This window comes from Phyllobates terribilis, unplaced genomic scaffold (genome assembly GCF_046119375.1).
Source record: "Phyllobates terribilis strain yellow unplaced genomic scaffold, ASM4611937v1 Scaffold_8__6_contigs__length_399053987, whole genome shotgun sequence".
NCBI lineage: Eukaryota > Metazoa > Chordata > Amphibia > Anura > Dendrobatidae > Phyllobates > Phyllobates terribilis.
The window spans coordinates 297,730,920-297,755,593 of record NW_027362768.1 but is presented as its reverse complement, the minus strand read 5'-3'; the positions used below and the strand labels follow the sequence as shown (position 1 = coordinate 297,755,593).

General features: G+C 41.1%; 1 protein-coding gene across 7 annotated transcripts in view; it reads right to left on the bottom strand.

The window, feature by feature from the left end:
* Positions 1 to 24,674, bottom strand: part of IQSEC1 (IQ motif and Sec7 domain ArfGEF 1) — a 913,452-nt gene that overhangs the window by 253,036 nt on the left and 635,742 nt on the right. Inside the window, exon 1 of one of the 7 annotated variants that reach the window (XM_073644467.1) lies at positions 19,216 to 19,840. The exons of the other annotated variants lie outside the window; for them this stretch is intronic. Within the exon in view, the coding sequence (XP_073500568.1) occupies positions 19,216 to 19,331 (116 nt within the window). The 5' untranslated portion in view covers positions 19,332 to 19,840. Of the gene's footprint in view, positions 1 to 19,215; positions 19,841 to 24,674 lie in introns of those variants that run through there. 7 annotated transcript variants of the gene reach the window in all.

Below are 24,674 nucleotides of genomic sequence, written 5' to 3'. Positions count from 1 at the left end.
CATTTGGGAAGCCAGCAGTTTTGACCTCTTGGACTCCACCATTGTAATTTTATAACATGTCTCAATGACAAAACACATTGAAGACCATCACGGTTTCATTGTAGCTCTGAAGCTCCGGGCTACTTGGCATCTATGGAAGAGGTGCTACATATGATGGATGCGTTGTGATCAATCTTAAAGTCCAAAATACCAACCAATCAAGCAAGTTGATTAGCGGACAGGGTAGGGCAGGTTCAGCGGCTGATCAAGGATCAACTTCATTGTTTGAATTTCTCTATGGCAGTGATTGTAGTCTATATACCACCCAGAACGTTCATTTGAAGTCTGATTCTAAGGTTCTTACTCGGCTACCTCCCAGACAGTTCTTCTGAGTAAACTCTTGGATGGTTTGACCTAGGAGGACTATCTCCCTATTTTCCTTTTGCTAATTCTGCTTGACCTTCTGGATTCTAACCCTGTTCTTATCTCTGCTTCTGGTTCTGATTCTGCCTTATTGCACACATTGTAGGCAATCACTTGTGTGTCAAGAAATAAGAGACCCTATGGTCAGTATAAGATCAAAGAATATCTTCTAACAAAAAGTGATTGCCCATAGTGGACAACCTCACGTATCAGACCTTTTTTCAAATGAAGCCTTAGCAGTCAGCCATTTTCCACCCTTACTATTTCAGCCTAGAACCTAAAAGATGAATCGATGGATGCGATGCGACGTCTGTGGAGTCGGAGTTGTGTTGTCGGAGCTTGGTTTGGGTGAAGTCGGAGTGAGTTGAAATGTACAAACTCTGACTCAATCTTGAAAGAAAAAATGATTAATAGAGAATGATTAATTAATTTTCATAGGAATTAAGAAAAGTTTTGAAACGTTAATAAAAGTGTATGTCCTTCAGTCTAACGGAACTGATTATTAAAAGAAAAAAAACTGTGATAGCTACAGTAAATTTGTTATTATTAATTATTGGCAATTTATGAAGTACTTGGAAAATTGAAATAGAGGAATCAAAGTTAAAACTATGGCTTCATGACTCCATAGCAACAAAAGTTCACTTTTATAGAATTACAATGGCTCCTCAAGGGATGGTCACTTCGATTTTCATGGTCGTGAGACAATGAAAATAATATTGAGGGTTGTTTTTATTTATTGCCCTAAATGCTTTATTTATGAGTACATGTTGCATCCATGAATTAATGCTTACGACTGCAATAAACTTTGATAAAAGTTTTCATGGAGGGCAACTTGTGTTTTGGATTGTTTTAGGTTTAATGGTCCTTTAAGTGAGACATCCGTCTTATTTCGTCTAAAACACTTGGGCTGGAAGAGAAAGATTTAAAGTCCCCTGTTTACAGCCGAGCATCTGAAGCGCTGCTCTAAATCATTATTCACATAAACACACTGAACACAAATGGCTTCAATTCCAATGCTGCAATGCAGCGCAATATCGAATTCTAAAAATAGAAGATAAAAAAAAGAAACATCAAAGAGATGAAAGGGATAAAAGCACAAAGCCTTCATCCACAACGAAAAAAGAAATCTTCACTTCACCGAACGTCACCACAATCAGCACGTTTCCTGTCAACAAGAAGCTTACAATCAGAAGCACATATGGAAAACCAGATTATTTAAGATTTGTTTCACGCTGGGTCTATCCAGGTGCTTTCTAAAGGGTTTTATGATTTGTTCTCGGCATACAGCATTCTGTAAACGTCCTGGGCAAAGATTTCAAAGCAGACTGCAGTTTCAAAATGTGCTGTTCAAGTTCTTTGGAAAAAGCATCAAGAAATGGGCAACTTTGAGGACCAGAGAAGATTGCCAAATCTTTGGTCGGCCAAAGAAACTTAGTGCAGTAGATGAAAGACACATTGTGCCTACTTAGCTTTGAAATTAGAAGATGTCCAGCAGTGCCATCAACTCAGAACTGGCAGCTACACCAATCTACTATTCTGACCAAAAGTGGTCTTCACGGAACAATTGCTTCCAAATACTATACCTTCTACATTGAAACAAAACCAAGCGTTTCAACTATACGTGAACTGGGGTCTAAAAAAATGGCAGCAGGTGCTCTAGATTGATGAGTCAAAATCTGAAATATTTGGCTATAACAAGACAACAATTCCTAAAGACAGTCAATGATATTAAGAACTATCTTCAGCGTAAAGAATATGATATGGCCTCCACAGAGTCCTGATCTCAACATCATCCAGTCTGTGAGGGATTACTATGCATAAAGAGACAGAAGTATTTGAGCAAGCCAAAATCCACAGAAGATCTGTGGTCAGTTCTCCAAGATGTTTGGAACAACCTCCCTGCCGAGCTCCTTCAAATCTTTTGTGTAAGTGTACCTAGAAGAATTGATGCAAATGCTGTTAACACCAAATAATGATTTGATTTAGATTTCTCTTTTGTTCATTCATTTGTTGATTGATAAAAATAAACTATTAATATGTCTATTTTTTCTAACTTTGCAGCATTTTTTTCACACCTGCCTAAAACTTTTGCATACTACTATACATATATGCTAAAGGTCAAGCACTATGCGGCAATTTTTTTCCATGGTTAACATGATGTGACCTCTGGGTGACACCATGGTTGCCTGGTAATAGTTTTACTGTATGCAGTTCACATTTATATTTGGCCATTATTGGCATTGACTTGTACCAATCCAGCCACCAATGGTAGAACTTTTTCCAGGCTTACAAATAATTAAAAAGGTTGTCCACATATTTTTTTTTTTTTTTTAAATGGTTCAGCGTGACAAAAGAAACAAAAAGAAGTGATGCTTTCTTCACTGATCTCGATGTTTCCCTGGTCCCATATCGGTCTTTTCTGTCTGGTAACTTTTGGAGCACAAGAAATGACCCTTAGCGAAGGGTCACTGAATATTGAGAGCAACTAAGATGTAGAGATCAGTGGAAGACCAGAAAAGTGTGAGAGAATTCGAGAGGTCAGCGTTACTTTATTCTGTTTCTTTTACTATTCTGACCCTTCCTTTTTTATCAAAATGGACAAATTTTTTAGGATCAAAATGATTAATGCTAAAGATTTTGTGCAGCATATCCAATCATATATTTTTTTACCTACTACGGGTAAAGGATTCTGTAAAAGGAAGCTTCCACCAGGATAAAACCTTTTAAACAAGGGTTTTATAGGGTATGTTTAAAATAGTCTTTTTGGGGGTCTTCCATTCATAGATTTTTGTTTTTTTACTGTCTAATAATTGATGGCAAATATCCCAGGCAGAATCGCCACGTGTCAACATATCCTAAGAGATGACCTAATACCATGACACGAGCATTGATAAATCTGTGTACTGCTCCACTTCACGTCTGCAATACTTGTTATATACGAGGCCTTTGTTTTGGATAGAAAACTGTAGAGGAAAAAGACAGTAGAGTAGAAGATCATGGGGCGGGGGGGTAAATATCTGACCAAGATGTGAACTTTCTTCTGAGGAACACAAGAGATTTGCAAATACTTTCCACTAACCTAGCATCTGACTGACTCAAGGATATGGAAGTAATCCAAACTCAGTTTTATACTTGAAAGAGCCAGCGATCAATTAAACAAATCATTAGCGAGGCCAGAAAAACAGCGCATTTTACATTAATTATAAACAATTTTAAAGGTTAAGATGGAAGCGGTCGATAACAAAATCTATGCAATGAGAAGAATGCTGTGATAGTCCAAGACTGAGGTCCCCTTATTACAACACAGCCTAATTATCATGGGGTTCTCGCTGCACGTTCCTCGCCTCCTGCATTTTCTCAGCTTGGCAATGAAAGCAAAATGGAAAACAATGAGCAAGCAGGCCGGGGAGGAAGGCCATAAAAAATAACCTACATTATAATTGTAGATTAGAGAGTCCTTCAAGTACCCTAGTGAAGAATATTTGACCATGCTGCTTGTTAAGCGGTAGCCCAATATTTTGGACCATAGCAAAGCAACAATGCTTCCTTGGGGTGACACATACAAATTTCAATCCACACTCCTTCCTTTGTTTTTTTTCCTTCCAGGTAATTTGAGAATTACAAATATTAAAGCCATCAGGATTTCCCGTTTTCAATGGAATTGGCCGACATTGTAGTGTCCTTCTTACTCTACCCAACAGATAATAGTAGGCGATAGAAGGATTGGGCCGTTTGCATTTAAGTGCCCAATCCTTTGTATTCTTTGGAAGATAAGTCGCCGCCAGATATGTCTGACAGCGGCTTTCTCTGCTCTCCTCATTGAAAACACATTAATGTTCGGCTGAACCGGTATGGAGGAGTCGAAAGAGACCGCAATTGGCCGATAGCTATCGCTTGTGTATGGCCAACTTTACCTTGGATGTACAAGCAATCCAATATCTCTTTCATCTGTACAATACCAACATAAAAAAACACAAACAAATTTTTTATTAACCTAAATGTGAATTTCAGTAATATTTATTGAAAGCCTGCCCTCGAATAAAGCTGAGCAGCCGTACCAGAGAGAGCTGCTGTGTCTGCAATAATGATTGTAGAAAATGCTATGATCCTTTCATTCAGCGAACTGTGGGGGTCCAGATGGATGTATATTTATAGCCATCAATGAATATTTATAGAAAAATCCTTCGAGGCGTCCATCACACAGTTATTGAACTCTAGGCATATATTTACAAGCGTTTTATGTTTTTTTTTCTCTGTAGTGAAGTCTATGGGTAAACGCATGAAAAAAAGGCAGACCTAGAACAAACGGCTTTTAAAAAAATGCCAAAGAACCAATAACACACCATAGAGTTTTTCCAAGGAGGTTTTGGTGGAGAAACTTTCAAAATTCTCCTCTAAATCTCAAAACTCCTCAAAAACTTTGAGTTTCCGCTTTTCAGCACCCAAAAATACTCCGTGTGCACATAACCAAAAAATGGAAAAAAGACCAGAAGGAAACCCCAACATTTGGCTAGAGGGTTTTTTGCTGCAAAAAAAAGGGAAAAAAAACAGGAAAAAAGTCGCAGGAAACAGGGCTGTGGAGTCGGTAAGCCAAACCTCCGACTCCTCAATTTTCATGACACCGACTCCAACTCCGACTCCCTCATACATGGCTCATGTGATAAATTTACTGTAGCACAGATTCATCTCAGCTAAAAGTCTAGACCCTTAGATCAGGAATAGGTCAGACATTTATAGGACATTTCATAACTTTCCCAAATTCTTATGAAAAAATATTCCCCACAAACGGCATTGAACTACTGTACCCAATTTATTACATATTTTATATGTCCAAAATGGACACCAACTCCGACTCCACGACTCTGACTCCACAGTCCTGGCAGGAAGTCCTGTATATAAATGGTCCTTTTGTGTGCATTAGGGTGTTCTCAACGGCCTCTGTGCTCATCTCCGTGAGAACGCTCGCCATGAGAGAAATCTGATCAGGAAATGTCTTGAGATCTCCACATCCTCAATTTTTGTAACTGTAATTACCAAGCACTTATGACATAGACACACGCTATCTACAAAGACAATCGCATTTTTTACTTTGCAAAAAATAAAGCGACATTTTCACCCAACTGAGTGGGTCCAGGGCATTGACAACGAGAACCTCACCAGGACCTACTCAACAAGTGAGTTTCTAACTGAAATGCCCAATGTGATCAGGTTCCAAAGGGCGGGTATGAGGACAACAAAACTGTAATCCCTGTGGGGAAAAAATGCTGTTGATCTCACCAGCCGATTTGCGAGCAAAAAATCCACAGTAGATTACAGCACCGATAGTGCATCTCATCTCATCCACAAGCTACAGGGACATTAAATTATGGATTTTAAAATCTGTAGCATATCAATTTTTGTTGCAGAATTTCACGGTGCATTTCCCCTTTCTCAGTGTAAAACCCATAGTAATTTCCATTGTAAATCAGCAGCAAAATCCAAATGTTGCACATTTGGATTGTGCTGCGGATTTACCATGGAGTTGTCTTGATTTCCGACATGAAATTTGCAGCTGATTTTTCCAACTCCATATGCACAATTTACTGGGGGGAATGCAAAATTTTGTAAGTGAGCACAATTTCCTTAGACTATGATCATATCACATTTTAGCCTAAGGTCAGTGGCTCTGTTGGGGCAACCATTGACTGTAATAAAGCAGACAGAGTCACTGTGTGCTCTATCGGACATTATTTTCGGCCTTATACGTCTCTTTGAGGCAGGTTCCAAGACGTAGCTGACCACGTCGTAGCCGAAAATGATGTCCGATAGAGCACACAGTGACCCCGTCTACATCATTACAGTCTAAGACCCCGTCAGTGCATACGCCCAGATTCGTTTTCCAGGGTTTCAGATGTAAGCGTATGTAGCACCCTGAGGATTCGGCTGCTACAGGGGTATTGCACCTCAACCCAGAGGTGTGATATTCCACTCCCGGGTAAGGATGGAGTGTGGATCTGAGCTCGGTAGGCTGCATGCACTACATACATTCCATTTCCGAGGAGCAGGCCGACGGTACTCCCACTTAGAAATGTGCAGGTACGACCGAGTCTGTTCCTGGCTGGAGTGGGAGGGGGGTGGAACATCCCAAGTAGTGTAGGGGCAGATAGGGGGAGCAGCCTGGGTAAAGATAGGAGCTCATTGGGTGCTGGTCACCTGAGCTCACACATAGAGGGTGTATATAAGGTGGGCACCATCAAAGAACAGGGTCAGTCTGTCAGAGTAAGAAGCAGAGGAGCAGAGCAGCCCAAGAGAGAGAGAGAGAGGAGAAAGAAAGAGAGACCCAGAGGGGGAAGCAGAAGAGAGGACTCTAAGACCCCAAATCCAATCCACGGGTGAAGAGTCGGCATCAGGGTACCGGAACCCAAGCTGGTGGGGGCAAAAACACACCCCAGCCAGAGACCGGAGGCCGTGGGCAGCGTCTGCCACGGCCACCCACCACATCCACCACGAAGGCATACCACGTGGAGGGTCAGGGAACCCAAGGCCAAGGGTCTCCCAACAGAAGGCCCGAGGGAGCTGGACCTGGGTGGATCAATAGTGGGGACGGCCAGAGAAAGGACAGAAGGAGAGCTCAGGGTCACGCTCCGGACTCGCTTGGGGGTTGGCTGGATCCAGGACCTGGTGGATGCAGCACGGCTCGGGAGGTCACTTGAAGCTGGAGTGACCGGAACATCAGCAGTGAGTAAATACCCTAAACTGCACAACCCGACTCTGTCTTCCTTTAACACCTATGCTGCACCACCACAACCCCCATCCTCTGCACCTGACCCCCTGAGGCTATACCCCACCCGTTGGGGGTTATACCATCACAAGCTGCACCTACGCCATCAGCCTCAGCGGACCCTGCTGCAGCGGCGGCCATAGTGACCGCAATACAACGGGTGGCGTAGTCGACATTAAGAACTTATTAACATCTGTAGGACTGCCACATACAACTGAGTTTGACACCCTGGGCACGGACCGGGTCACAGCCACTCGGAAGACTACAACCCCCATCTGATCCGGCTCCGGATATTCCCCCTAAAAGAATATGGCCCAGGGGGTGCGTCACGTAGGCGAAATCGAGATGTGAACATACCCTTACACTTTTTTGTGCAGTGATATCCAAGTATCCAGTAACAACCTAGACATAAGAACATTTAGGGGGGCACCATACTTGTGCCACCAATGGTGCCCATCCCCGACTGTATGACAGCAGCATTTTCAGCAGCACTTTGACGATAGAAAAAGATACTTTCCCTCTTTCCAATCTCCAACAAGCAGAAGGTAGGCGATATTTCACTGTCCACCACCAGCACCAAAAAAAGCTAGAATCGCTCCTGGAAAAACTGAACCAAATAGCTAACGGCAACAGAATCAGACATGTAAAATGGCTCAGAAAACATTTACTCTTACAAAGTGAGAACACGAGCGAAAAAGAGAATTTCAAATAACCATAAAGAGCAAAACTACATTTTAATGATAATTCTCCTTCACGCTTCAGTGGTCTAGATGTAATTAATGCAGCAATCCCCCAGCCGTCAGCCTATCCCAGTTCAAAGCGATGACAGCATAAATCACAGAATTACAGAGGCGAGGTCCGCGAAAATCTAAACACATCATTTATAATCTGTACAGAATTTGGCGCAGGACAATCAACAATAAACCCAAAAGCTTGAACCTTACTTAATTCCTCATTATTCCAGCCGCAATCTCTCGCCTTGCACAGACCGGAACTCATTTGGAAGCAAACTGCAGAAAATTGTCTTGAAAGATTTGGATTGGGAGTGAAAATGCCGAATTTTCTTCCCAGGCTCTCGGAGCACTTTCTATTGTACATAACTGGAGGGAAAGAACTTTGGCCTAATTCCTGGTACTGCCGCAGAGCATCACTCCAGAAACTTTTGTTAAAGGAACAGTGATCGGTAACAAGAGATTAATGTATCGACCAGTGACCGTAACCTGAAGAATATGTGAAAATAATAAATCATATGCATTATAAGTCGCACACCATCATATCGCCCCAAAATGTATTCACATTGCATATGTCTGTATATTGACGTTGCTATTTTAATTAAAAAGCTCTTTGTGTAGTATATAGATCTAATCAATATAATCCCCAGATGGCAACATAATTACTAGGAGGAGAAAAGCAATTTCATACTCGGTGACAATGTATGAACACTGATGTACATGCTCTGGTGCAGAAAAAGGTTCCTTACAGTACACTATTAAATCTCTGTTTTCCTATTTTTTAATGCAAGTTCATATAATTAGGGCTGCAGTAATATCGCCGTTTGTGCCATCTATGGTAATTATTTTACTCACTTTTATAGCTCCATCATATTCCGCAGCGTTTTATAGACCTCATCCCCGTCCCCATTGAGGCTCACAATCTACATTCCCTATCAGTATGTCTTTGGAGTGTGGAAGGAAACTGGAGTACACAGAGGAAACCCACACAAACACGGGGAGAACATACAAACTCCTTTTCTTGGTGGGATTTGAACCCAGGATCACAGATTTGACCGCATTGTACAAGTACACCTACTGGATTTCTTGACCCAAACTCTATAGCCTTATAAATTCCTATAGGACTGTTGAGTTAGGGTCAGGAGACCTACGGTCTTCCGTACATCACGATCCGCACTTGGATTGTGATTTCAGTATCTGTTACTAAAAACATCCAACGCTATCCTATTCCAATCCTTATCAAATCAAAAACTAAATGTCGAGAATGAGATACACAAACATATTCTAGTCTTTTGAAACTGGACAGAACTCAGGAGGGAACACTCATTGTAGTCGTAGTAGATCCAAGTGGTATAGTCTGTTTTGATAGTATGGCATGTTACAATGATGTCAAAGTTTCAATAAACTGTTTTGACCGTGAGGGTGATCAATGAGTGGAACAGGCGGCCATGAGAGGTGGTGAGTTCTCCTTCAATGGACGTCTCTGTCTGAGATGGTTTAGTGACTCCTGCATTGAGCAGGGGGTTGGACACGATGACCCTGGAGGCCTCTTCAAACTCTAACATTCTAGGATTCTATGTTGGCATAAGGAGCCAATGGGCAACCTGATTCAATAAAGGCAAGAGAACATCTGGAATCTCTGGTCTCCAGATCTAAGACCAAGATTACTGAGGCTCAATTAGACATCAGTTTTTCGTGTACAAGTTCTATCCATGTTTTTCATAGATAACACTTGTACCTAAAGGAGCTGTCCACATGACCATGTATTTTTGTGGTCCAATGCTGTCTGCAAAAAATCATGGAAATATGTTCGTACTTGATCCAAGTCTTGGATCAAACTTGCCAATGCAAATCTATGGGTCCGTGAAAGATATCGGACAGCACTTGGATGTCATTCATCCATGCGATGCTCATTTTTCACAGGCTATTTGATATGAGCAGCTTCATCTTTTTTGTTGCTGTTAATACGAGAAAAACGGATAAAAATCTGATGGTTATAACTAACCCACTGACGTCTGAAATTTATTTTACTTATAATTTAACTTTAACTTTAATTTATTTTATTTATATAACGTCATTAATTCCACAGTGCTTTACAGACATTATAGTCATTGCTCCCTTTGGGGCTCATAATCTAAATTCCCTATCTGTATGTCTTTAGAGGAAACCAGAGAACCCAGAAGAAACCCAATCAAAACCAGGGGAGAACATAAAAACTCCTTGCAGTTGTTGTCCTTGGTGGGATTTGAACCCAGGACTTCAGCGCTGCAAAGCTACAGTGCTAACCACTGAGCCACCGTGCTGCACCATGCTGAATGATATCTTATACAGAACAGCAGTACTCTGCAATAAATAAATAGCATCTCCAGCATATAAAGGTACGGCCTGATTTTCCTTGAGCTGGAAACTCCATTCATCTAGTTTCCCATGGCTGAGTGTCTACTATCCGGACTCAGTCTTTCTCAGCCCTTATCAACATGCATGTCACTTGACAATGGTAAGGTTTTAAATATTAGAAATAGGACTGTCCCTAATAGGGTCACCGCGACGTGGTGGGATGGCTTTTGCATTATTTTGATCAAAATTATGTTAACTAAGTACTCTATATTATTTTCATGCACTATTGCTATTTATTTATTGCAGAGTATTTTCTTATTATGTTTCTGTCTTTGTTTTTTTCTGTTTAGTGGCCAGGTGTGAACATGCACTTACATGCTGCATGCACGCCAGTTTATATCGCAGTTCATATTTCTAGGTTTTTCTTAGTAAACACCTGTACACACCTGTCTTCTGTTTGGAAATGGCGGTCAGGCTTTTGATATTTATACATAGGCTCTCTGACCCAGCATTCCACCCCTCAGCCTCTGGCAGTTTTAATCACAGCAGGATCCTACCTACTCATATATATGTTGACTTCAGCCTAGGAGAGGATTCACATTAGATAGGTTCCTAGCAAAGAGAATCACCTTATCACGGCTGTGGGGACACATGATTTGGCCAGTTTATGCGCTTAGTATTCTTGTTTTTTCCTATTTTCTAGAGCAGTAAAGCAATTCAAATTTCATATATTTCATGTTTGCATGCTATAGCATTACAGAGTACAGCTTTATTTGTTAGAAAAATTCAAGCATGGCTGACTTTGCGGGTGAGTGCTAAAATGATCCATCATTGCCGAAATCCAGTAAGAGATAAGCAAGCACTCCGTCCTTCTTGAGAAACTCGTGTTTATTGTAACTTTATTCCATACATGATAAAAGCACTGAACACAAGTCATCAAACAACTGGCGCGTTTCGGAAGTAACTTCCTTATTCACTGCTGAAATCACCCACTTTTTGGCAACTTTAATTCAATGTGTATCAGCACCCTTATACCCTTATGCTTTTTTTTTTGTTATTTTCTTGGGATATTTCCTGGTGCAGTTTCTGAAAATGTCATCTCAAAGTCTAATTTTCTCTTCTTTGACCTAATCTTATTTGCACAACTATCAGCTTCTATAAATGTCCGGTTAGTACATACACAGTAACTTCCCACCAGCATCTAGTACTGGTATTTCATTTTCAGACTAAGGGAGACTGGGATTAGAGAATGATCTGCTCTTTTTCAGACTGATAAACCTTTTTGAACCCAAGTTCTGCGCTTCTGGCACGCCAATAATGCGAACTTGGATTTCCGACTGCTTTCGATAACAACCATTCGCCTGCCTGATTTCCTGTTATAATAATCTGGCTCACAAGAGACGCAGACACGGTTTTATGCTTTATTTACTGTACTGTCAAAATATTTGTAAAAATCTGTCAGAAGGAAAACTTTAACGAGAAGCATAATGGGTCATAAATATGCAAATATGCTAATGAGTGCGCTGCAGTTCCCGTTGCATTGACACTTGTACTCCGGCCAAATGGTACCAATTCCTTGGGAATATTATGCCACTGCCAGATAGATCATATGGAGCTAAATCTGCCAGCTTTGCCAGCATGTTGGCTATTCGTTAATTGCCAACGGCAGAAGAGAATAAAAATATTTGAGAGGAATTGCAAATGTATGAGAAGATGGTTATCAATGCTCGATGCTGTTACTGCTGATAGCGGAGAGTTCAGAGCAGAAGACAAGGCGGTAATAAGACAAGCAGAGAGCGTTACTTGTCATGAACTTGGCTACGACCCAGTGCATAATAAAGCTGGGACTCGGCAGCACCAGGGACTCTCGACTCCATTTTTCGAGTCAGTGTCCTCACGATTGAAATCTTGAAATAAAATGAGATAAATGCCAAGATTATAGAGAAGACGCAACCAATGCAAACCCAACAGATAAATCTTAGGAGAGGAAAATGTGACAGATTCTCTTTCTTAAAACTAAGGTTAAATAAAGATAAAATGAGCACATACCGCCTCGCATAAATGCTTATTTAAGAAAGAGTCTTTTCCATAGGGACCAAGCACATAAATAATGTCTCGCTTCACCACTGCAGACGCAAGATGTGATCTGAAAGGTGAGTACAACTTTTTTTCTGCTTTTTTTGCCAGAAATGCTTATAAAAAATGCCCTGCGTTTCAAGCAGTCTCAATATTGTTTTGTACAAGCGTTTTTTTTGTTTTGTTTTTTTTGGGGGGGGGGATTTTTTTCTTGTAAGAAACATCATGAAATGGTGTTCGTTCAATTCGTGCATTTGTAACTTTTTTTTCTAACATTTGTATATTTCACTATTGATTTTCATGTAACATCTACCCACAATCTTTTGGGCTAAAAAAAGCTACGAAAATGTCACTCCCTCTCCCTCCCAAAAAACTACATGTATAAAACCAGTTAAACCTTTAACAGATGGAATGTATCCCTAATCGAAAACATGTAGACGTCCAATTAAAGCACTGACCCAAGCAGAGAACTACTTATATGGCCATAAAAAAACTACTTGGAGTAATAGTTAAATATATAAGGTTTCACACTAGCTTCCTCAAGGATGATCACTCTCTGAGGAAGCTTGTGTGAAACGCACGTTGGAGTGTGGGGTGGCGGCAGTATCCATGAAGCCTGGTTGGTAACTTTCTTTACTTATTTAACAATGATTCACTTTATGTTTTTGATATTTAGCTTCTATTTTTGGTAATTAATTTCCCTTGTGCCCTTGTAAAGGACATATTAATATTCATGCTATCCAAGTGTAAAGGACATATTGATACTCATGCTAGAGCAACTCCATTTTGTCTGCTTGCTTTAAAATCATGTTATTATACTCCTTGCATAACATGCATTCTTTCCTTCTTTTCTCATGCTTCCAAAACATCTTCCCACACTAACCTTTTCTCACAAGAACATTCTGTGAGACACCCTGCTCCCGTTATCTGACTAGTCTGAGCCGGGATGGGTAACCTTTTAAATTTCCATCATGCGCCGAACTAACGATGATATATGGCCATATGTGTGTTTCCGTAATAATTGTACTAACATTGGCCTAAGCCTGTAGTACTGTAGTACAGCTGTAGATGATTGGCCATCGATATACTCAAAACAATATAAAATGCTAAGTAGAAATAAACGGGATTAGAGATTCTCTGAATCCTTCCATACAGAGCACTGTCTCCGTTTAGTTTTCTGTGGATTGCGCAATCAACATAATAATTTGACACTCACTTGGTCAACCGTGAAGGGACGTTGGTGCCCTCCCTCAACACCCTTGCACTTTATATATTTAACTATTCATCATATTGTTTATATAAGATCATTTTGGGTTGACGCTGTTGATGTTCCTCTGCCTCCTATTTTTAACATATCTGTGTGGATTTTATTTTTGTCCTGTTTATATGTTTTTTAATCATGTTTTGTCATATTTGTGTCTTTAATAAAGTTAATGACCTGTTACTCCCAATTTGGGTTATATTTGATTACTCCAAGTAGTTTTTTATGGTCATGTATATAAAACCAGCTTTACATTTATAACAAGGATTATTCTAGTATTCTTCATGCTTTATAGGAAAGTAGGAAAACCAATAAGAAAAAAATGTTAGAAAATGCCATTACCAATCCAGGCTGTGTTTTGAAGGAAAAGAACCCCGCAAACCTTAAAAAGGCCAAAAACAACTAACCCTCCTCCCCCACCACTGTTTTGCATCTTACGACTACAGCCCCACTATCAGTATTCGGTCAGTATTTTTTCTCAGGAGTGGAAGCCAAAACCAGGTGAGGAACAACCAGAGAAAAGGTATAATAGAAACAAGTCACCAATTCTGCATTTATCACCCACTCCTGGTTTTGGTTCCCACTCCTGAGAAAAAATACTGACCGAATACTGACCAAATACTGATAGTGGGGCCGTAGCCTACTATAGATTTCTGATTGAAAAAAAAAATCAAACAAAAACTCAGTTAAAAATACAAAAAAACACTGAAAAACACTATATAAAATCAGTGGCAACTTTGGCCACAACAAATGTTGCACAGTCAAAGTTCGCTAGGTGTCGTTGCCACATCACAGAGCAATTCAAGTGACCAGGTTCGCATTGTGACCCCAAGGGTACTACGACATCGACAAGGAAATCACAAAAAAATCCAACACAGTTGGACTTTTTGGCACTTGCTTAGTATCAATGCGACCCGATTGACTTGTATTGCACTGCAATGTAGCAGCAACACCTTGCAAACTTTGTCCACGCAACATCTGTCTCGGCTAACGTTGCCATGTAGCCCTAGTCTAAACAGTAACTAAACTTTTTTTTTACCTTATTATACTCCAGTAATTACAAAGTTTTGATTTTTTTTGTAATACACTTTATTACCTTATTTTGTATCATTCTATCCCTAACACTAGCTGCAGTACGTTTTCAATACCCAGTTCCTGCTCCTTCATAAGTTTCTTTCAGCTGCTGCCAGGTAAAGATAACAATGCTATATTCAGTCTATGTGTAGGAATTCCCCTGCCTAAGTACTGAGGTAGGGAGAAGAAGCTCAGAAAAGAGAATTTCCACACTCTGACTTTTTTAATTTAGTGTAAGGATCTTTTATGAGCAGCAGTTGAAAGCAGCATGTAAAGGAGCTTGAACTGGACATTGAAACAACACTGCAGCATGGAGTTGAGAGAGAAGGAAGAAAAATAAGGTAATGACATGTGTTACAAAAAATCTTGAGCTTATAAAACTCTTGAAGGTCAAAAGTGACAGATGCCATGAGAAGGTGACACTTTCCACTTTTCCGGTTTTAATGAAACTAAAATATCCAAAAACTGAAGCACCTCACTATTTGAAAATCAGACGTGTACCTGAAGATCAAATTCTTCATAAATGCTATTATTAGTTCAAAAAAGATTGAGTAGGACGACCACTATATGATCTATTAAGGTATCTGGGCATCACAGAGGGGATCCCCTATTTACCACAGCAATTATAGGTAGGAACCAAAATAGAGGGTCTCTCGCTTTGGATAACACAGTGTGATCATGTATTACTAACTGGCAGATCCCGCCATCTACTGCATATGACACAGGATAGAGCCGTTGGGCCCCTTTATGCCTGAAAAGAGATCACGCAGAAGCAAAAAGTAAAAAAAAACCTGAAATTACAAAATATTTCATATATATATAAAATACAGAATATTTGTTGACTTTTTTTTATTATTAAATACACGTATTTGGACCTAAATTCAGGTTTGCAAGTGGCTTAAAGGCAAATAGATAACTTATGAATCCCCCTAGTGCACGCGCTGTGTGCTGCGGGGATTTACCGGTTTCTGAGCCAGGACCGGAGGCTATGTGTTATACATATTCCCGGCCAGAGCCCGTCTAGTGGGCTTTAGCCTCGCTCCATACACTTGTATTGAGCAAGGCCGCTCCCCGACTATCGATGCGGCTGTCCAGTGGGCGGGGACGACTAGAGGGCGCAGCCTCGCTCCATACAAATATATGGAGAAGAGGCCACTCCCACTACACGGGCTCTGGCCGGGAATATGTATAACACATACCCTCCGATCCTGGCTCAGAAACCAGCGAATCCCCGAAGCGCACAGTGCATGTGCTGGGAGAATTCATAACTCTGCAGTCACACAGGGTGATTACAGGCATATCGGTTAGGACCGAACAACCCCTTTAATTACAAAAAAGTTACACCATTTGCCTTCTATAGTGTCTAGGGTCTATATTGCAGTGTCTATTGCTGGCTGCAGAATGAGTTAACTGAGACTCCATGAGTTTGTGACTCTTTTAACTGATGTTTTTCTGAGCTCCTCAAACCACAGCAAAGTTGAACATGCAGGATACAAAGAGCTTGTAAAATCTGTAATGAATCCCGATTTCAAAAATGATTTTTTTGGCCTAAAAGCATCTAATAAAAAAAATAAAATACTAATAATAAAAAATAAAATAAATGTCCCCATAGATGAACAACCAATTTAAAGAGTTTTAGGAGCAATCTACATATGGCTAAGGCCACAGCTGTGGGGGGAGGGGGAAATGGTTCTTGTACGTTTGCATGTGCGTTGATCATGTATATGGGATAAATCCATAGGGATCTGGGGATGTCATGCCCAAGGGAGAGACATAATAATACAATCACACCCCTCGCCTCTTCTGCAGCTGTGGTCGTCCTCACACGAGTGAGCCTGTTTGTTTAGCCAAATTTATATTTTTCTGGACATCCTCTTTAAGAAACAGGGTAGTGAAAATTGTAATCAGACATAAACATTAGCGTATGTACAGTATTTTATATATTGTACTATTGCATTGCTGTTTGATTTAGTAGTATATGTATTACTTGTGTTCGCATTTTTGGAGGGGCCCCCGGCTATTCGATGACTTTCCAGGTTTTAATTGGTAGCAAATTGGAAGCATTTCTCATTTTCCAGTCTTCTGTTCTACATCTTTTCCCTGATTTCCTTCTCCTAGTGCTTTAAACCTCACACGTGCTGGACAACAAAGCATAATTGAGTCCCATCTACGCACAACAATGAGAGATGACACAACCAGCTGGTGCCCCTCGCTAACCCTGGGAGTGTGAACAAATGAGGTGCTGTTTTAGTGGATTGGGGGCGGGGAGGGGGCAATTTCAGTCCTTTAGACTTATAGGCCATGGTTAAAGCCATTTTAAAGGAAATAACTACTAGAGTTTTCAATGGACGCACCTGTGCTCAAGGAGAAATGGCCTTTAAATGTAAAAAAATATATATATTGGATATGGGAGCTTTTACACAACATTCAGGGTTCCAAATTCCTATTCTTTAGACATTAAAAAAAATAAAAACAAAACGCATGTGTGTATAAAAAAGAATGCCACATGAAACGCTTGTAAAAAAAAAGAAAGAAATGTATAACAATCAATACCCTTTCCTACAGCAAAAAAAAAAAAAAACCTATAAGGGAAATTTACTTAAAACCTGCGATTGATGCACCGATTCTAGACAAAAGCCCACTAGAGTAAAATGTGCACACCTCTTACTGAATTCATCTCATCTTGGGCAACCTGTGCAACACAAATTAAAATATACACCATCTACGAGCTGATTTAGATTTCTACTGTTAGGCCACGTTCACACGTTCAGTATTTGGTCAGTATTTTCCATCAGTATTTGTAAGTCAAAACCAGGAGTGGAACAATCAGAAGAAAAGTATAATAGAAACACGTCACCACTTCTGTATTTATCACCCACTTCTGATTTTGGCTTACAAATACTGATATAAAATTCTGACCAAATACTGAACGTGTGAACGTGGCCTAAGGAAATCAATTTATAATATAAATTCTAGTAAATTTGTCAGGCCGCAAAACAACTCTCCCTTCTACAAAGCCATGACTTCTTTTTTTTTGCAACTGTTTTGCACAAAAACAAAAAAAGTGGATATAAAGTAGAGAAGCATCGGTCTTTCTTTTTTATGTTTCGGTCTTTTTTGATCCAGTTCTGGATTTGGCACAAAAAACTGCATCAAAAACTCCATGTGAGATTCTAGCCTAAGAGCTTGGTCACACGTAACATATTTGGTGCATTTTGTCTTCACATATTTTTGTGCATAAAAATGTAGCGTTTTACAATGGCAGCAAAATAAGGCCACGTTCACACGTTCAGTATTTGGTGAGTTTTTTACCTTAGTATTTGTAAACCAAAACCAGGAGTGGAACAATCAGAGGAAAAGTATCATAGAAACACGTCACCACTTCTGTATTTATCACCTGGTTTTGGATTACAAATACTGATGTAAAATACTGACCAAATCTCAACGTGTGCACGTGGCCTTAGTGAGATTCCCAAAATTTCATGCCTATGTTGCGCACTTTTTCCTTGCATCTTTTGACCCGCAGTGTGTTTTTTCTGGACGCAGCATGTCAATTCTTTCAGTGTATTTCCACTGTTTTACTGTGTTTTTTTTTTACCTAATGGGTGTCTTAAAAAGGCATTTGAAATTTTATGCCCATTTTTCTTGCGTTTTTGCCCTTAAAGGCGTTTTTGCCCTTAAAAATACAAGCGCCTTTTTTATAACCATTGCATAAAAATATATATAAAAATGTGCATAATCTACACAGTGTTCTTCCTGCCAATATTTTGCTTATTTCACGTGGGAAAAAAAATGCAGCAAAAATGCAATGTGAACATATCTTAAGACTGATTTCACATTTCTGTGTTTCATGGTCTGCGATTTTTGGACCGACTGCAAATTTGAACTCAATAGGTTGTAGTGTTGGGGTCAGGACAGCCTCAGACCGTGAAACATCCACATGTGAACGCAGCCCTACGCCAGGTATAAAGGGATCAAGTGAAGCTTAATACGCGGCTGCTGGAAGTCACCACGTGACGGCACATATTCTACGTGTTATCACACATTGAAGTTCCCAGGCTAAATTTAGTTTGGAGAGCGAGCGACACTTCTGCGCTGAACCCCAGCCCTTGGGCAGGTTAACCAAGCAAAGAAATAGCAGAAAGGAAGAATGTCTGTTAATCTATTGTGTGGATGGTGGGTGTGTAATCTGCTGATATCTGCCGATATAAAGGATGTGTCGCTGCTCATGAATATGAATGTATCTGCCTTTATACTGGGGCTCCCTCCTCCCCTGCTCACCATCAATCACAAAGCTGCTTTGTCACAGGAGCTGAGATTAACTATTTATTAGCCAATATCTCCATCTTGTCTACATCCTCGGATCGGTAACCCTTGATCTTGTTGCTTAAGACGACATAATATAGGATTGATCCCGAGAAAAGGACGAGGAATATCCCCCAAGACGACAATACATGTAAAGGAAAGCGCACACACGGAATGTATCAGCGAGAATTCTAAAGATAAATATTGATAGAATGTATTCATGATGTTTAGTAAACAAATCATTCCCAACATTCCGCATCATGTCGTACCTCTTATAGAGCCCGTGGAGGGGTTGAAGACACAGAAACTGCCAGTAATCCAGACAAAAAGCTTTTAACTTCATCATTTTGATAGCGAGTAGTAAAGAGTGCCTAGATGGCACCATCCAAAACCAGCAGGTGCCTCGCTGCACATTGGCACAGATGCATGGGAAAATTCTGCATCCCCAAAAAGTAGCAAACTCCAGAAAGATGGAGTAAGAGAAGAACGACGTCTCCGAATGACTGCTCCGACCTCTTCATATTACTGGAAGTTCTCGAAATCTTCGTCAGGGAGAAGACACTAATCCACACAGGTTTTGATCATTCTCAAGGGTCATTTTTTTTTTCCTTGCTAATCCCCAGGCAAAGGCTTTCCAAAAAAAAAAATATCACCTAGAAAATCCTCTTTGTGAAAAAAAAAAAAATCAGCAGGACGACTCACTTTGCTGTCACCGGACACGTCCAGTCCATTGTAAGAGAACATGTGAGACCATAACAAAAAGAAATGTCGCCGCACGCCCTCCCTGCCTTAAAATAATTTATTCTTATCTTATTCCCAGCACACGTTGTCAGTCAGGTCCGTGTGAACAGCTAATCATAAGAGCCACATGCTGCACAGAGGGACAGGCTCCCAGCCAGAGACGGGGGCCCTGGGATTGGCCCTCCTTGGTTTCTACGGTAACAGGAACACATTGATGACAGCCGGAAAAAAAAAAGGGCCCTGGATGACAGCCTCCCCTGCCATTTAGGGGGGTAATGTCTGTGTAATGTGCAGTACAAGACCCTCATAGAGACCCCTCTGCACAAAGCCAAGGCTGGGAGGGGCCGGCTACACGAATGATGTAAAACAATGAAACAAAAAAGAAAAAGGATTCTGGATCAAGCACAGTAAATTAAAAGAAAAGTGCAAAATAATTAAAGAGTATTCCAAAAAGAAATCATCAATATATTACAGAATAATTAAAATTATTCCATCAATAGATAATTTTTCGTTTTTATTAAGTTTTACACAGACAAAGGTAACATGAAAGAGAACAGGAAAATGGCTATAACAATACAAGAATAATGGCAGTATAAAAGCAATAGTGGTCCTTGTGATTGCTGGGGTCTTCCACCTTTTTAGGAGAATGAGGGACACATATTCCCAGTTGCTCCTGAGACCAAGCCCACACACGTTCCTAGCACGCTCCATTGTAGTGATTGGATATGGAAACAGATGAGCGAGACAAGAGGGAACATGAGACCCTTGTTCTTCTACCTCGGGGGGCGCCCACGTATCGGAAATTAATTACATATTCTAAGGATTAATCAAAAATGTTTATCAGTAGAGGACACCTTTATTGAAAATTCCCATTACATCTTTCTAAGGCATCATTCAGACGTCCGTGTGACACGTGCGTGTTCTATCTGTTTTTTTTCACGGATACCAAAGGTTTCCATTATAGTCTATGGTACTGTTCTGCTTTTTTCCGGCAGCATGGATGACAAGGGCCAATACAAGTCTATTGGTGCGTGAGAAACATGTACAGCAAACGCATGTGTGTCACCCTGGCCTGGATGCCACAAGTGTAAATAAAGCTGTGTCTGAGAGCAAGGGGGAGGTTCTCTAGTCAGGGGAACATTAGCATGCAATGCCTCCTGTCTCAGGCCAGTAGGGGGAGCAGGCTGCCCCTATAAAAGCTGGTACTGGGGGCAGGGTTAGGGAGAACTTGACGGCCTGTCTCAGGACTGAGACTTGTCCCAGAGCAGAGCAGGGACAGACAGTTGCACTGCACCTAAGAGGAAGTGTGGCAGGAGGAGAGCCACAAGCCAGAGACAAGAGGCGAAGAGAGCCTGTCTTGGCAGATAAAAGGACTTAATCTTACCAGACTTTGGTGTCTGAGGCTGGGAGGATTCTACACCCTCCAGCAGAGAACCAGTTCGCAAGGGACTGTATATTCCTTGGCCTAAGAAGCCTGGAGGCCCTGCCACAACCGAAGGGACCAGTAAAGCCGTACAAGGCTGGGAGCAGAAAGGAACCCACGTCGCAGGCCATACAGGCGAGAATACACGTAAAGCTCGGAAACGTGGGCTGTTACCCTATAACGAGGAGATAGCCAGAAGGAGCGCAGAAAGCACAGTAGGCCTACACCCTCACCCTGACCAGGGCCAATTTCCCCGTTGCTCTCAGACATCCAGGTCCCCTCCTAGCTGGGACTGTTTATGGGTCAGTTTACCTGTTTCAGTAAAGACCCTGGACTACAACCTATTGTCTGTGTGCTCCTTCGCGCCTCCAGCACTACCGGTACTGGGACTCTCACCACCATCACTCCCACCGTCCACTACACTGCCCTGGGGCCGCACTCTTCCCGTGGGGAGTCACACCATCCCAGCTGCACATATCATCAGCCCCAGCGGTCTGCCTTGCAGCGGCGGTTCCTAATGACCGCAAATCCACGGGTGGCGTAGTCTGACATAAACATCAGCACATAACGGACTACCACTGGCCTGACCACCCTGAGCCACGGAACCGGGTTGCCACTACTACTCCCACCGTCTCCCTATTGCCCGGATCCGAGTGCCCCACGGCCCAGGGGGCGAGTCACATGGCATAAGTGTGTCATCTGTGTGCCGTCTGTGTTTAACACTGCAAAGTATAGGAGAAGCGTTGTCATTTATTTGTCTCTTTATTCATCCGTGAAAAACACTGATGGTAAAAACAGACACAGGGACCAAACACTGATGACACACTGATACACAACACTGATGATACACGGATGACACACTGATGGGGAAAAACAGACACGGACCAAACACTGATACACAACACTGATGAGATACTGATGGTAAAAACAGACATGGATCAAACACTGATGACACACTGATACACAACACTGATGGGAAAAACAGACACGGACAAAACACTGATGACACACTGATACACAACACTGATGAGATACTGATGGTAAAAATGTACATACAGATGACATACTGATGCACAACACTGATGAGACACTGATGGTAAAAACAGACACACTGATGACACACTGATGATACACGGATGGTAAAAATGGACACACTGATGGTAAAATCGGACATACAGATGCACAACACTGATGAAACACTGATGAGACACTGATGGTAAAAACTGACACACGGATCAAACAGTGATGACACACTGATACACAACACTGATGAGATACTGATGGTAAAAATGTACATACGGATGACATACTGATGCACAACACTGATGAGACACTGATGGTAAAAACAGACACACTGATGACACACTGATGACACACGGATGGTAAAAATGGACACACTGATGGTAAAATCGGACATACAGAAGCACAACACTGATGAAACACTGATGAGACACTGATGGTAAAAACTGACACACGGATCAAACAGTGATGACACACTGATGGTAAAAACAGATACACGGATGAAACACTGATGACACACTGATGCAAAATACTGATGGTAGAAACAAACACATGGACCAAACACTGATGACACACTGATGATACATTGATGAGACACTGATGGTAAAAACTGACACACGGACCAAACAGTGATGACACACTGATGCAGAACACTGATGAGACACTGATGGTTAAAACAGATACACGGATGAAACACTGATGACACACTGATGCAAAACACTGATGGTAGAAACAAACACATGGACCAAACACTGATGACACACTGAAGGTAAAAACGGACACACTGATGACACTGATATACAACAGTGATGGTAAAAACAGACACACGGACCAAACACTGATGACACACTGATTCAAAACACTGATGGTAAATACAGACCCACTGATGGCACACTGATGATAAAAACGGACACACGGACCGAACACTGATGGTAAAAATGGACACACTGATAACACACTGATGCACAACACTGATGACACCAGTACGATTTCTTACATGGAAGTGTGAATGAGGAATAAGGGAAAGCTGTGACTCCATCATGACAGCCATAATTACAGCTTCCGCAAAAGTCTTCAGATTCCTTCCTTAGAAATATCTACTATGGTGAAACTGATCGAGTTCTACAAGAGCAGTGGAAGGCAATGTCACCATTCAGAAATCAGGGAAAGCTGGGTGTCAGCTTTCACCCAGCTTTCCCATAAGCAGGTCTAACTAATAGATGGCTGAATACAAATTTTAGCAGCTTGACTAACCAGGACAATTCAAAACGACTTAAAGAGGTCACCCAGCTCTGAAAAAAATAAATAATTAAGGTATGGTTGTTTATAAAGCCATACACAAAGGGATATTCGCCTTCCAGTACCCCTTTGGGTCCAGTAGAGGTTGCATTAGAGGTCTGCGCCAGCTCTGGAAGCAATGTCTGCTTCATTTGGAAGTCAACAGGATGTGATTGGCTGCAGCGGTCCTTCTTATTTCCAAATAGAGCAGACTTCGCTTACACAGTTGGCGCAGACTTTTCATGCAGACTAGTCTGGATCCACGGAGTATGCTTCCCTTTATTGTGTCCAAACAAAAAATGTAGGCAAGGATGTTTTTAAGTGTCAGACAACCCCTTTAGGGGGATGGGGGGGTGGGTTGGGAGGAATTGATGTCGGCCAAATGAGCATTCAGCAGGCAGCTTTTGCATGTGTTACCAGATTTGCTGTTGAAATTTCTACAAGTCCCATACATCTCTATGAAGATTTCTCTGTAAAAAGAATGTGATTTTCTGAAACGCCCCTTTAAAACCGTTCATCTGCTTCTGCTCGCTAAATGCTGAAAGATTTTCTCCATATAAAATATATGATTGTGACTTCAGAACTGATTACATTTATTGGTAATATGGTTGTGGTTACACTGGACCAGCAGGGACGGGTTTCTGGGCATCAAGAAACATTGGGCAGAATTCAATTCAATGAAGACAAAAGTAAGAGCCCTAATAAATGGATCTTCATCAATCATTAATTCTTTTTATTTTATGTAAACACTGAAATTACAGTCATTGTTGTGCAATTTCATACAATCTATTGTTCCCTGTTATCATGGAGACATACAGTCTTCAGTGACTGTCCGGAAAAATGCTGCGCGTCGCATATACATACATATTTATGAATGAAACTAATTACTGAGCAATATGCAACTAGAAATGTGAAAAGCGTGTGCATGGGCGGCCATTAGCCTACAATAATGACAGTGACAAATATAAGCTCACACCGGACACATTTATCAACTGAAAAGTGGCTTTATGTGGATTAATTAAATGATGCAAGTGGGATTCGCTGTATGTCCCAACAATATACATGTATCAAAGCCTGGTGGCATCAGGAAGAGAAGTGTATAGTGTGTGGTCAGCTATGGTAGTTATATAGGGTTCTTAAATGGGCTATACTTAGGGCAGGAGCAGACGAGCGTATTTCCGGTCCGAGTGCGATCAAACAAAACAACAGATCGCACTCAGACCAATGTTATTCTATGAAGCTGTGCAAATGTCAGATTTTTTCTTC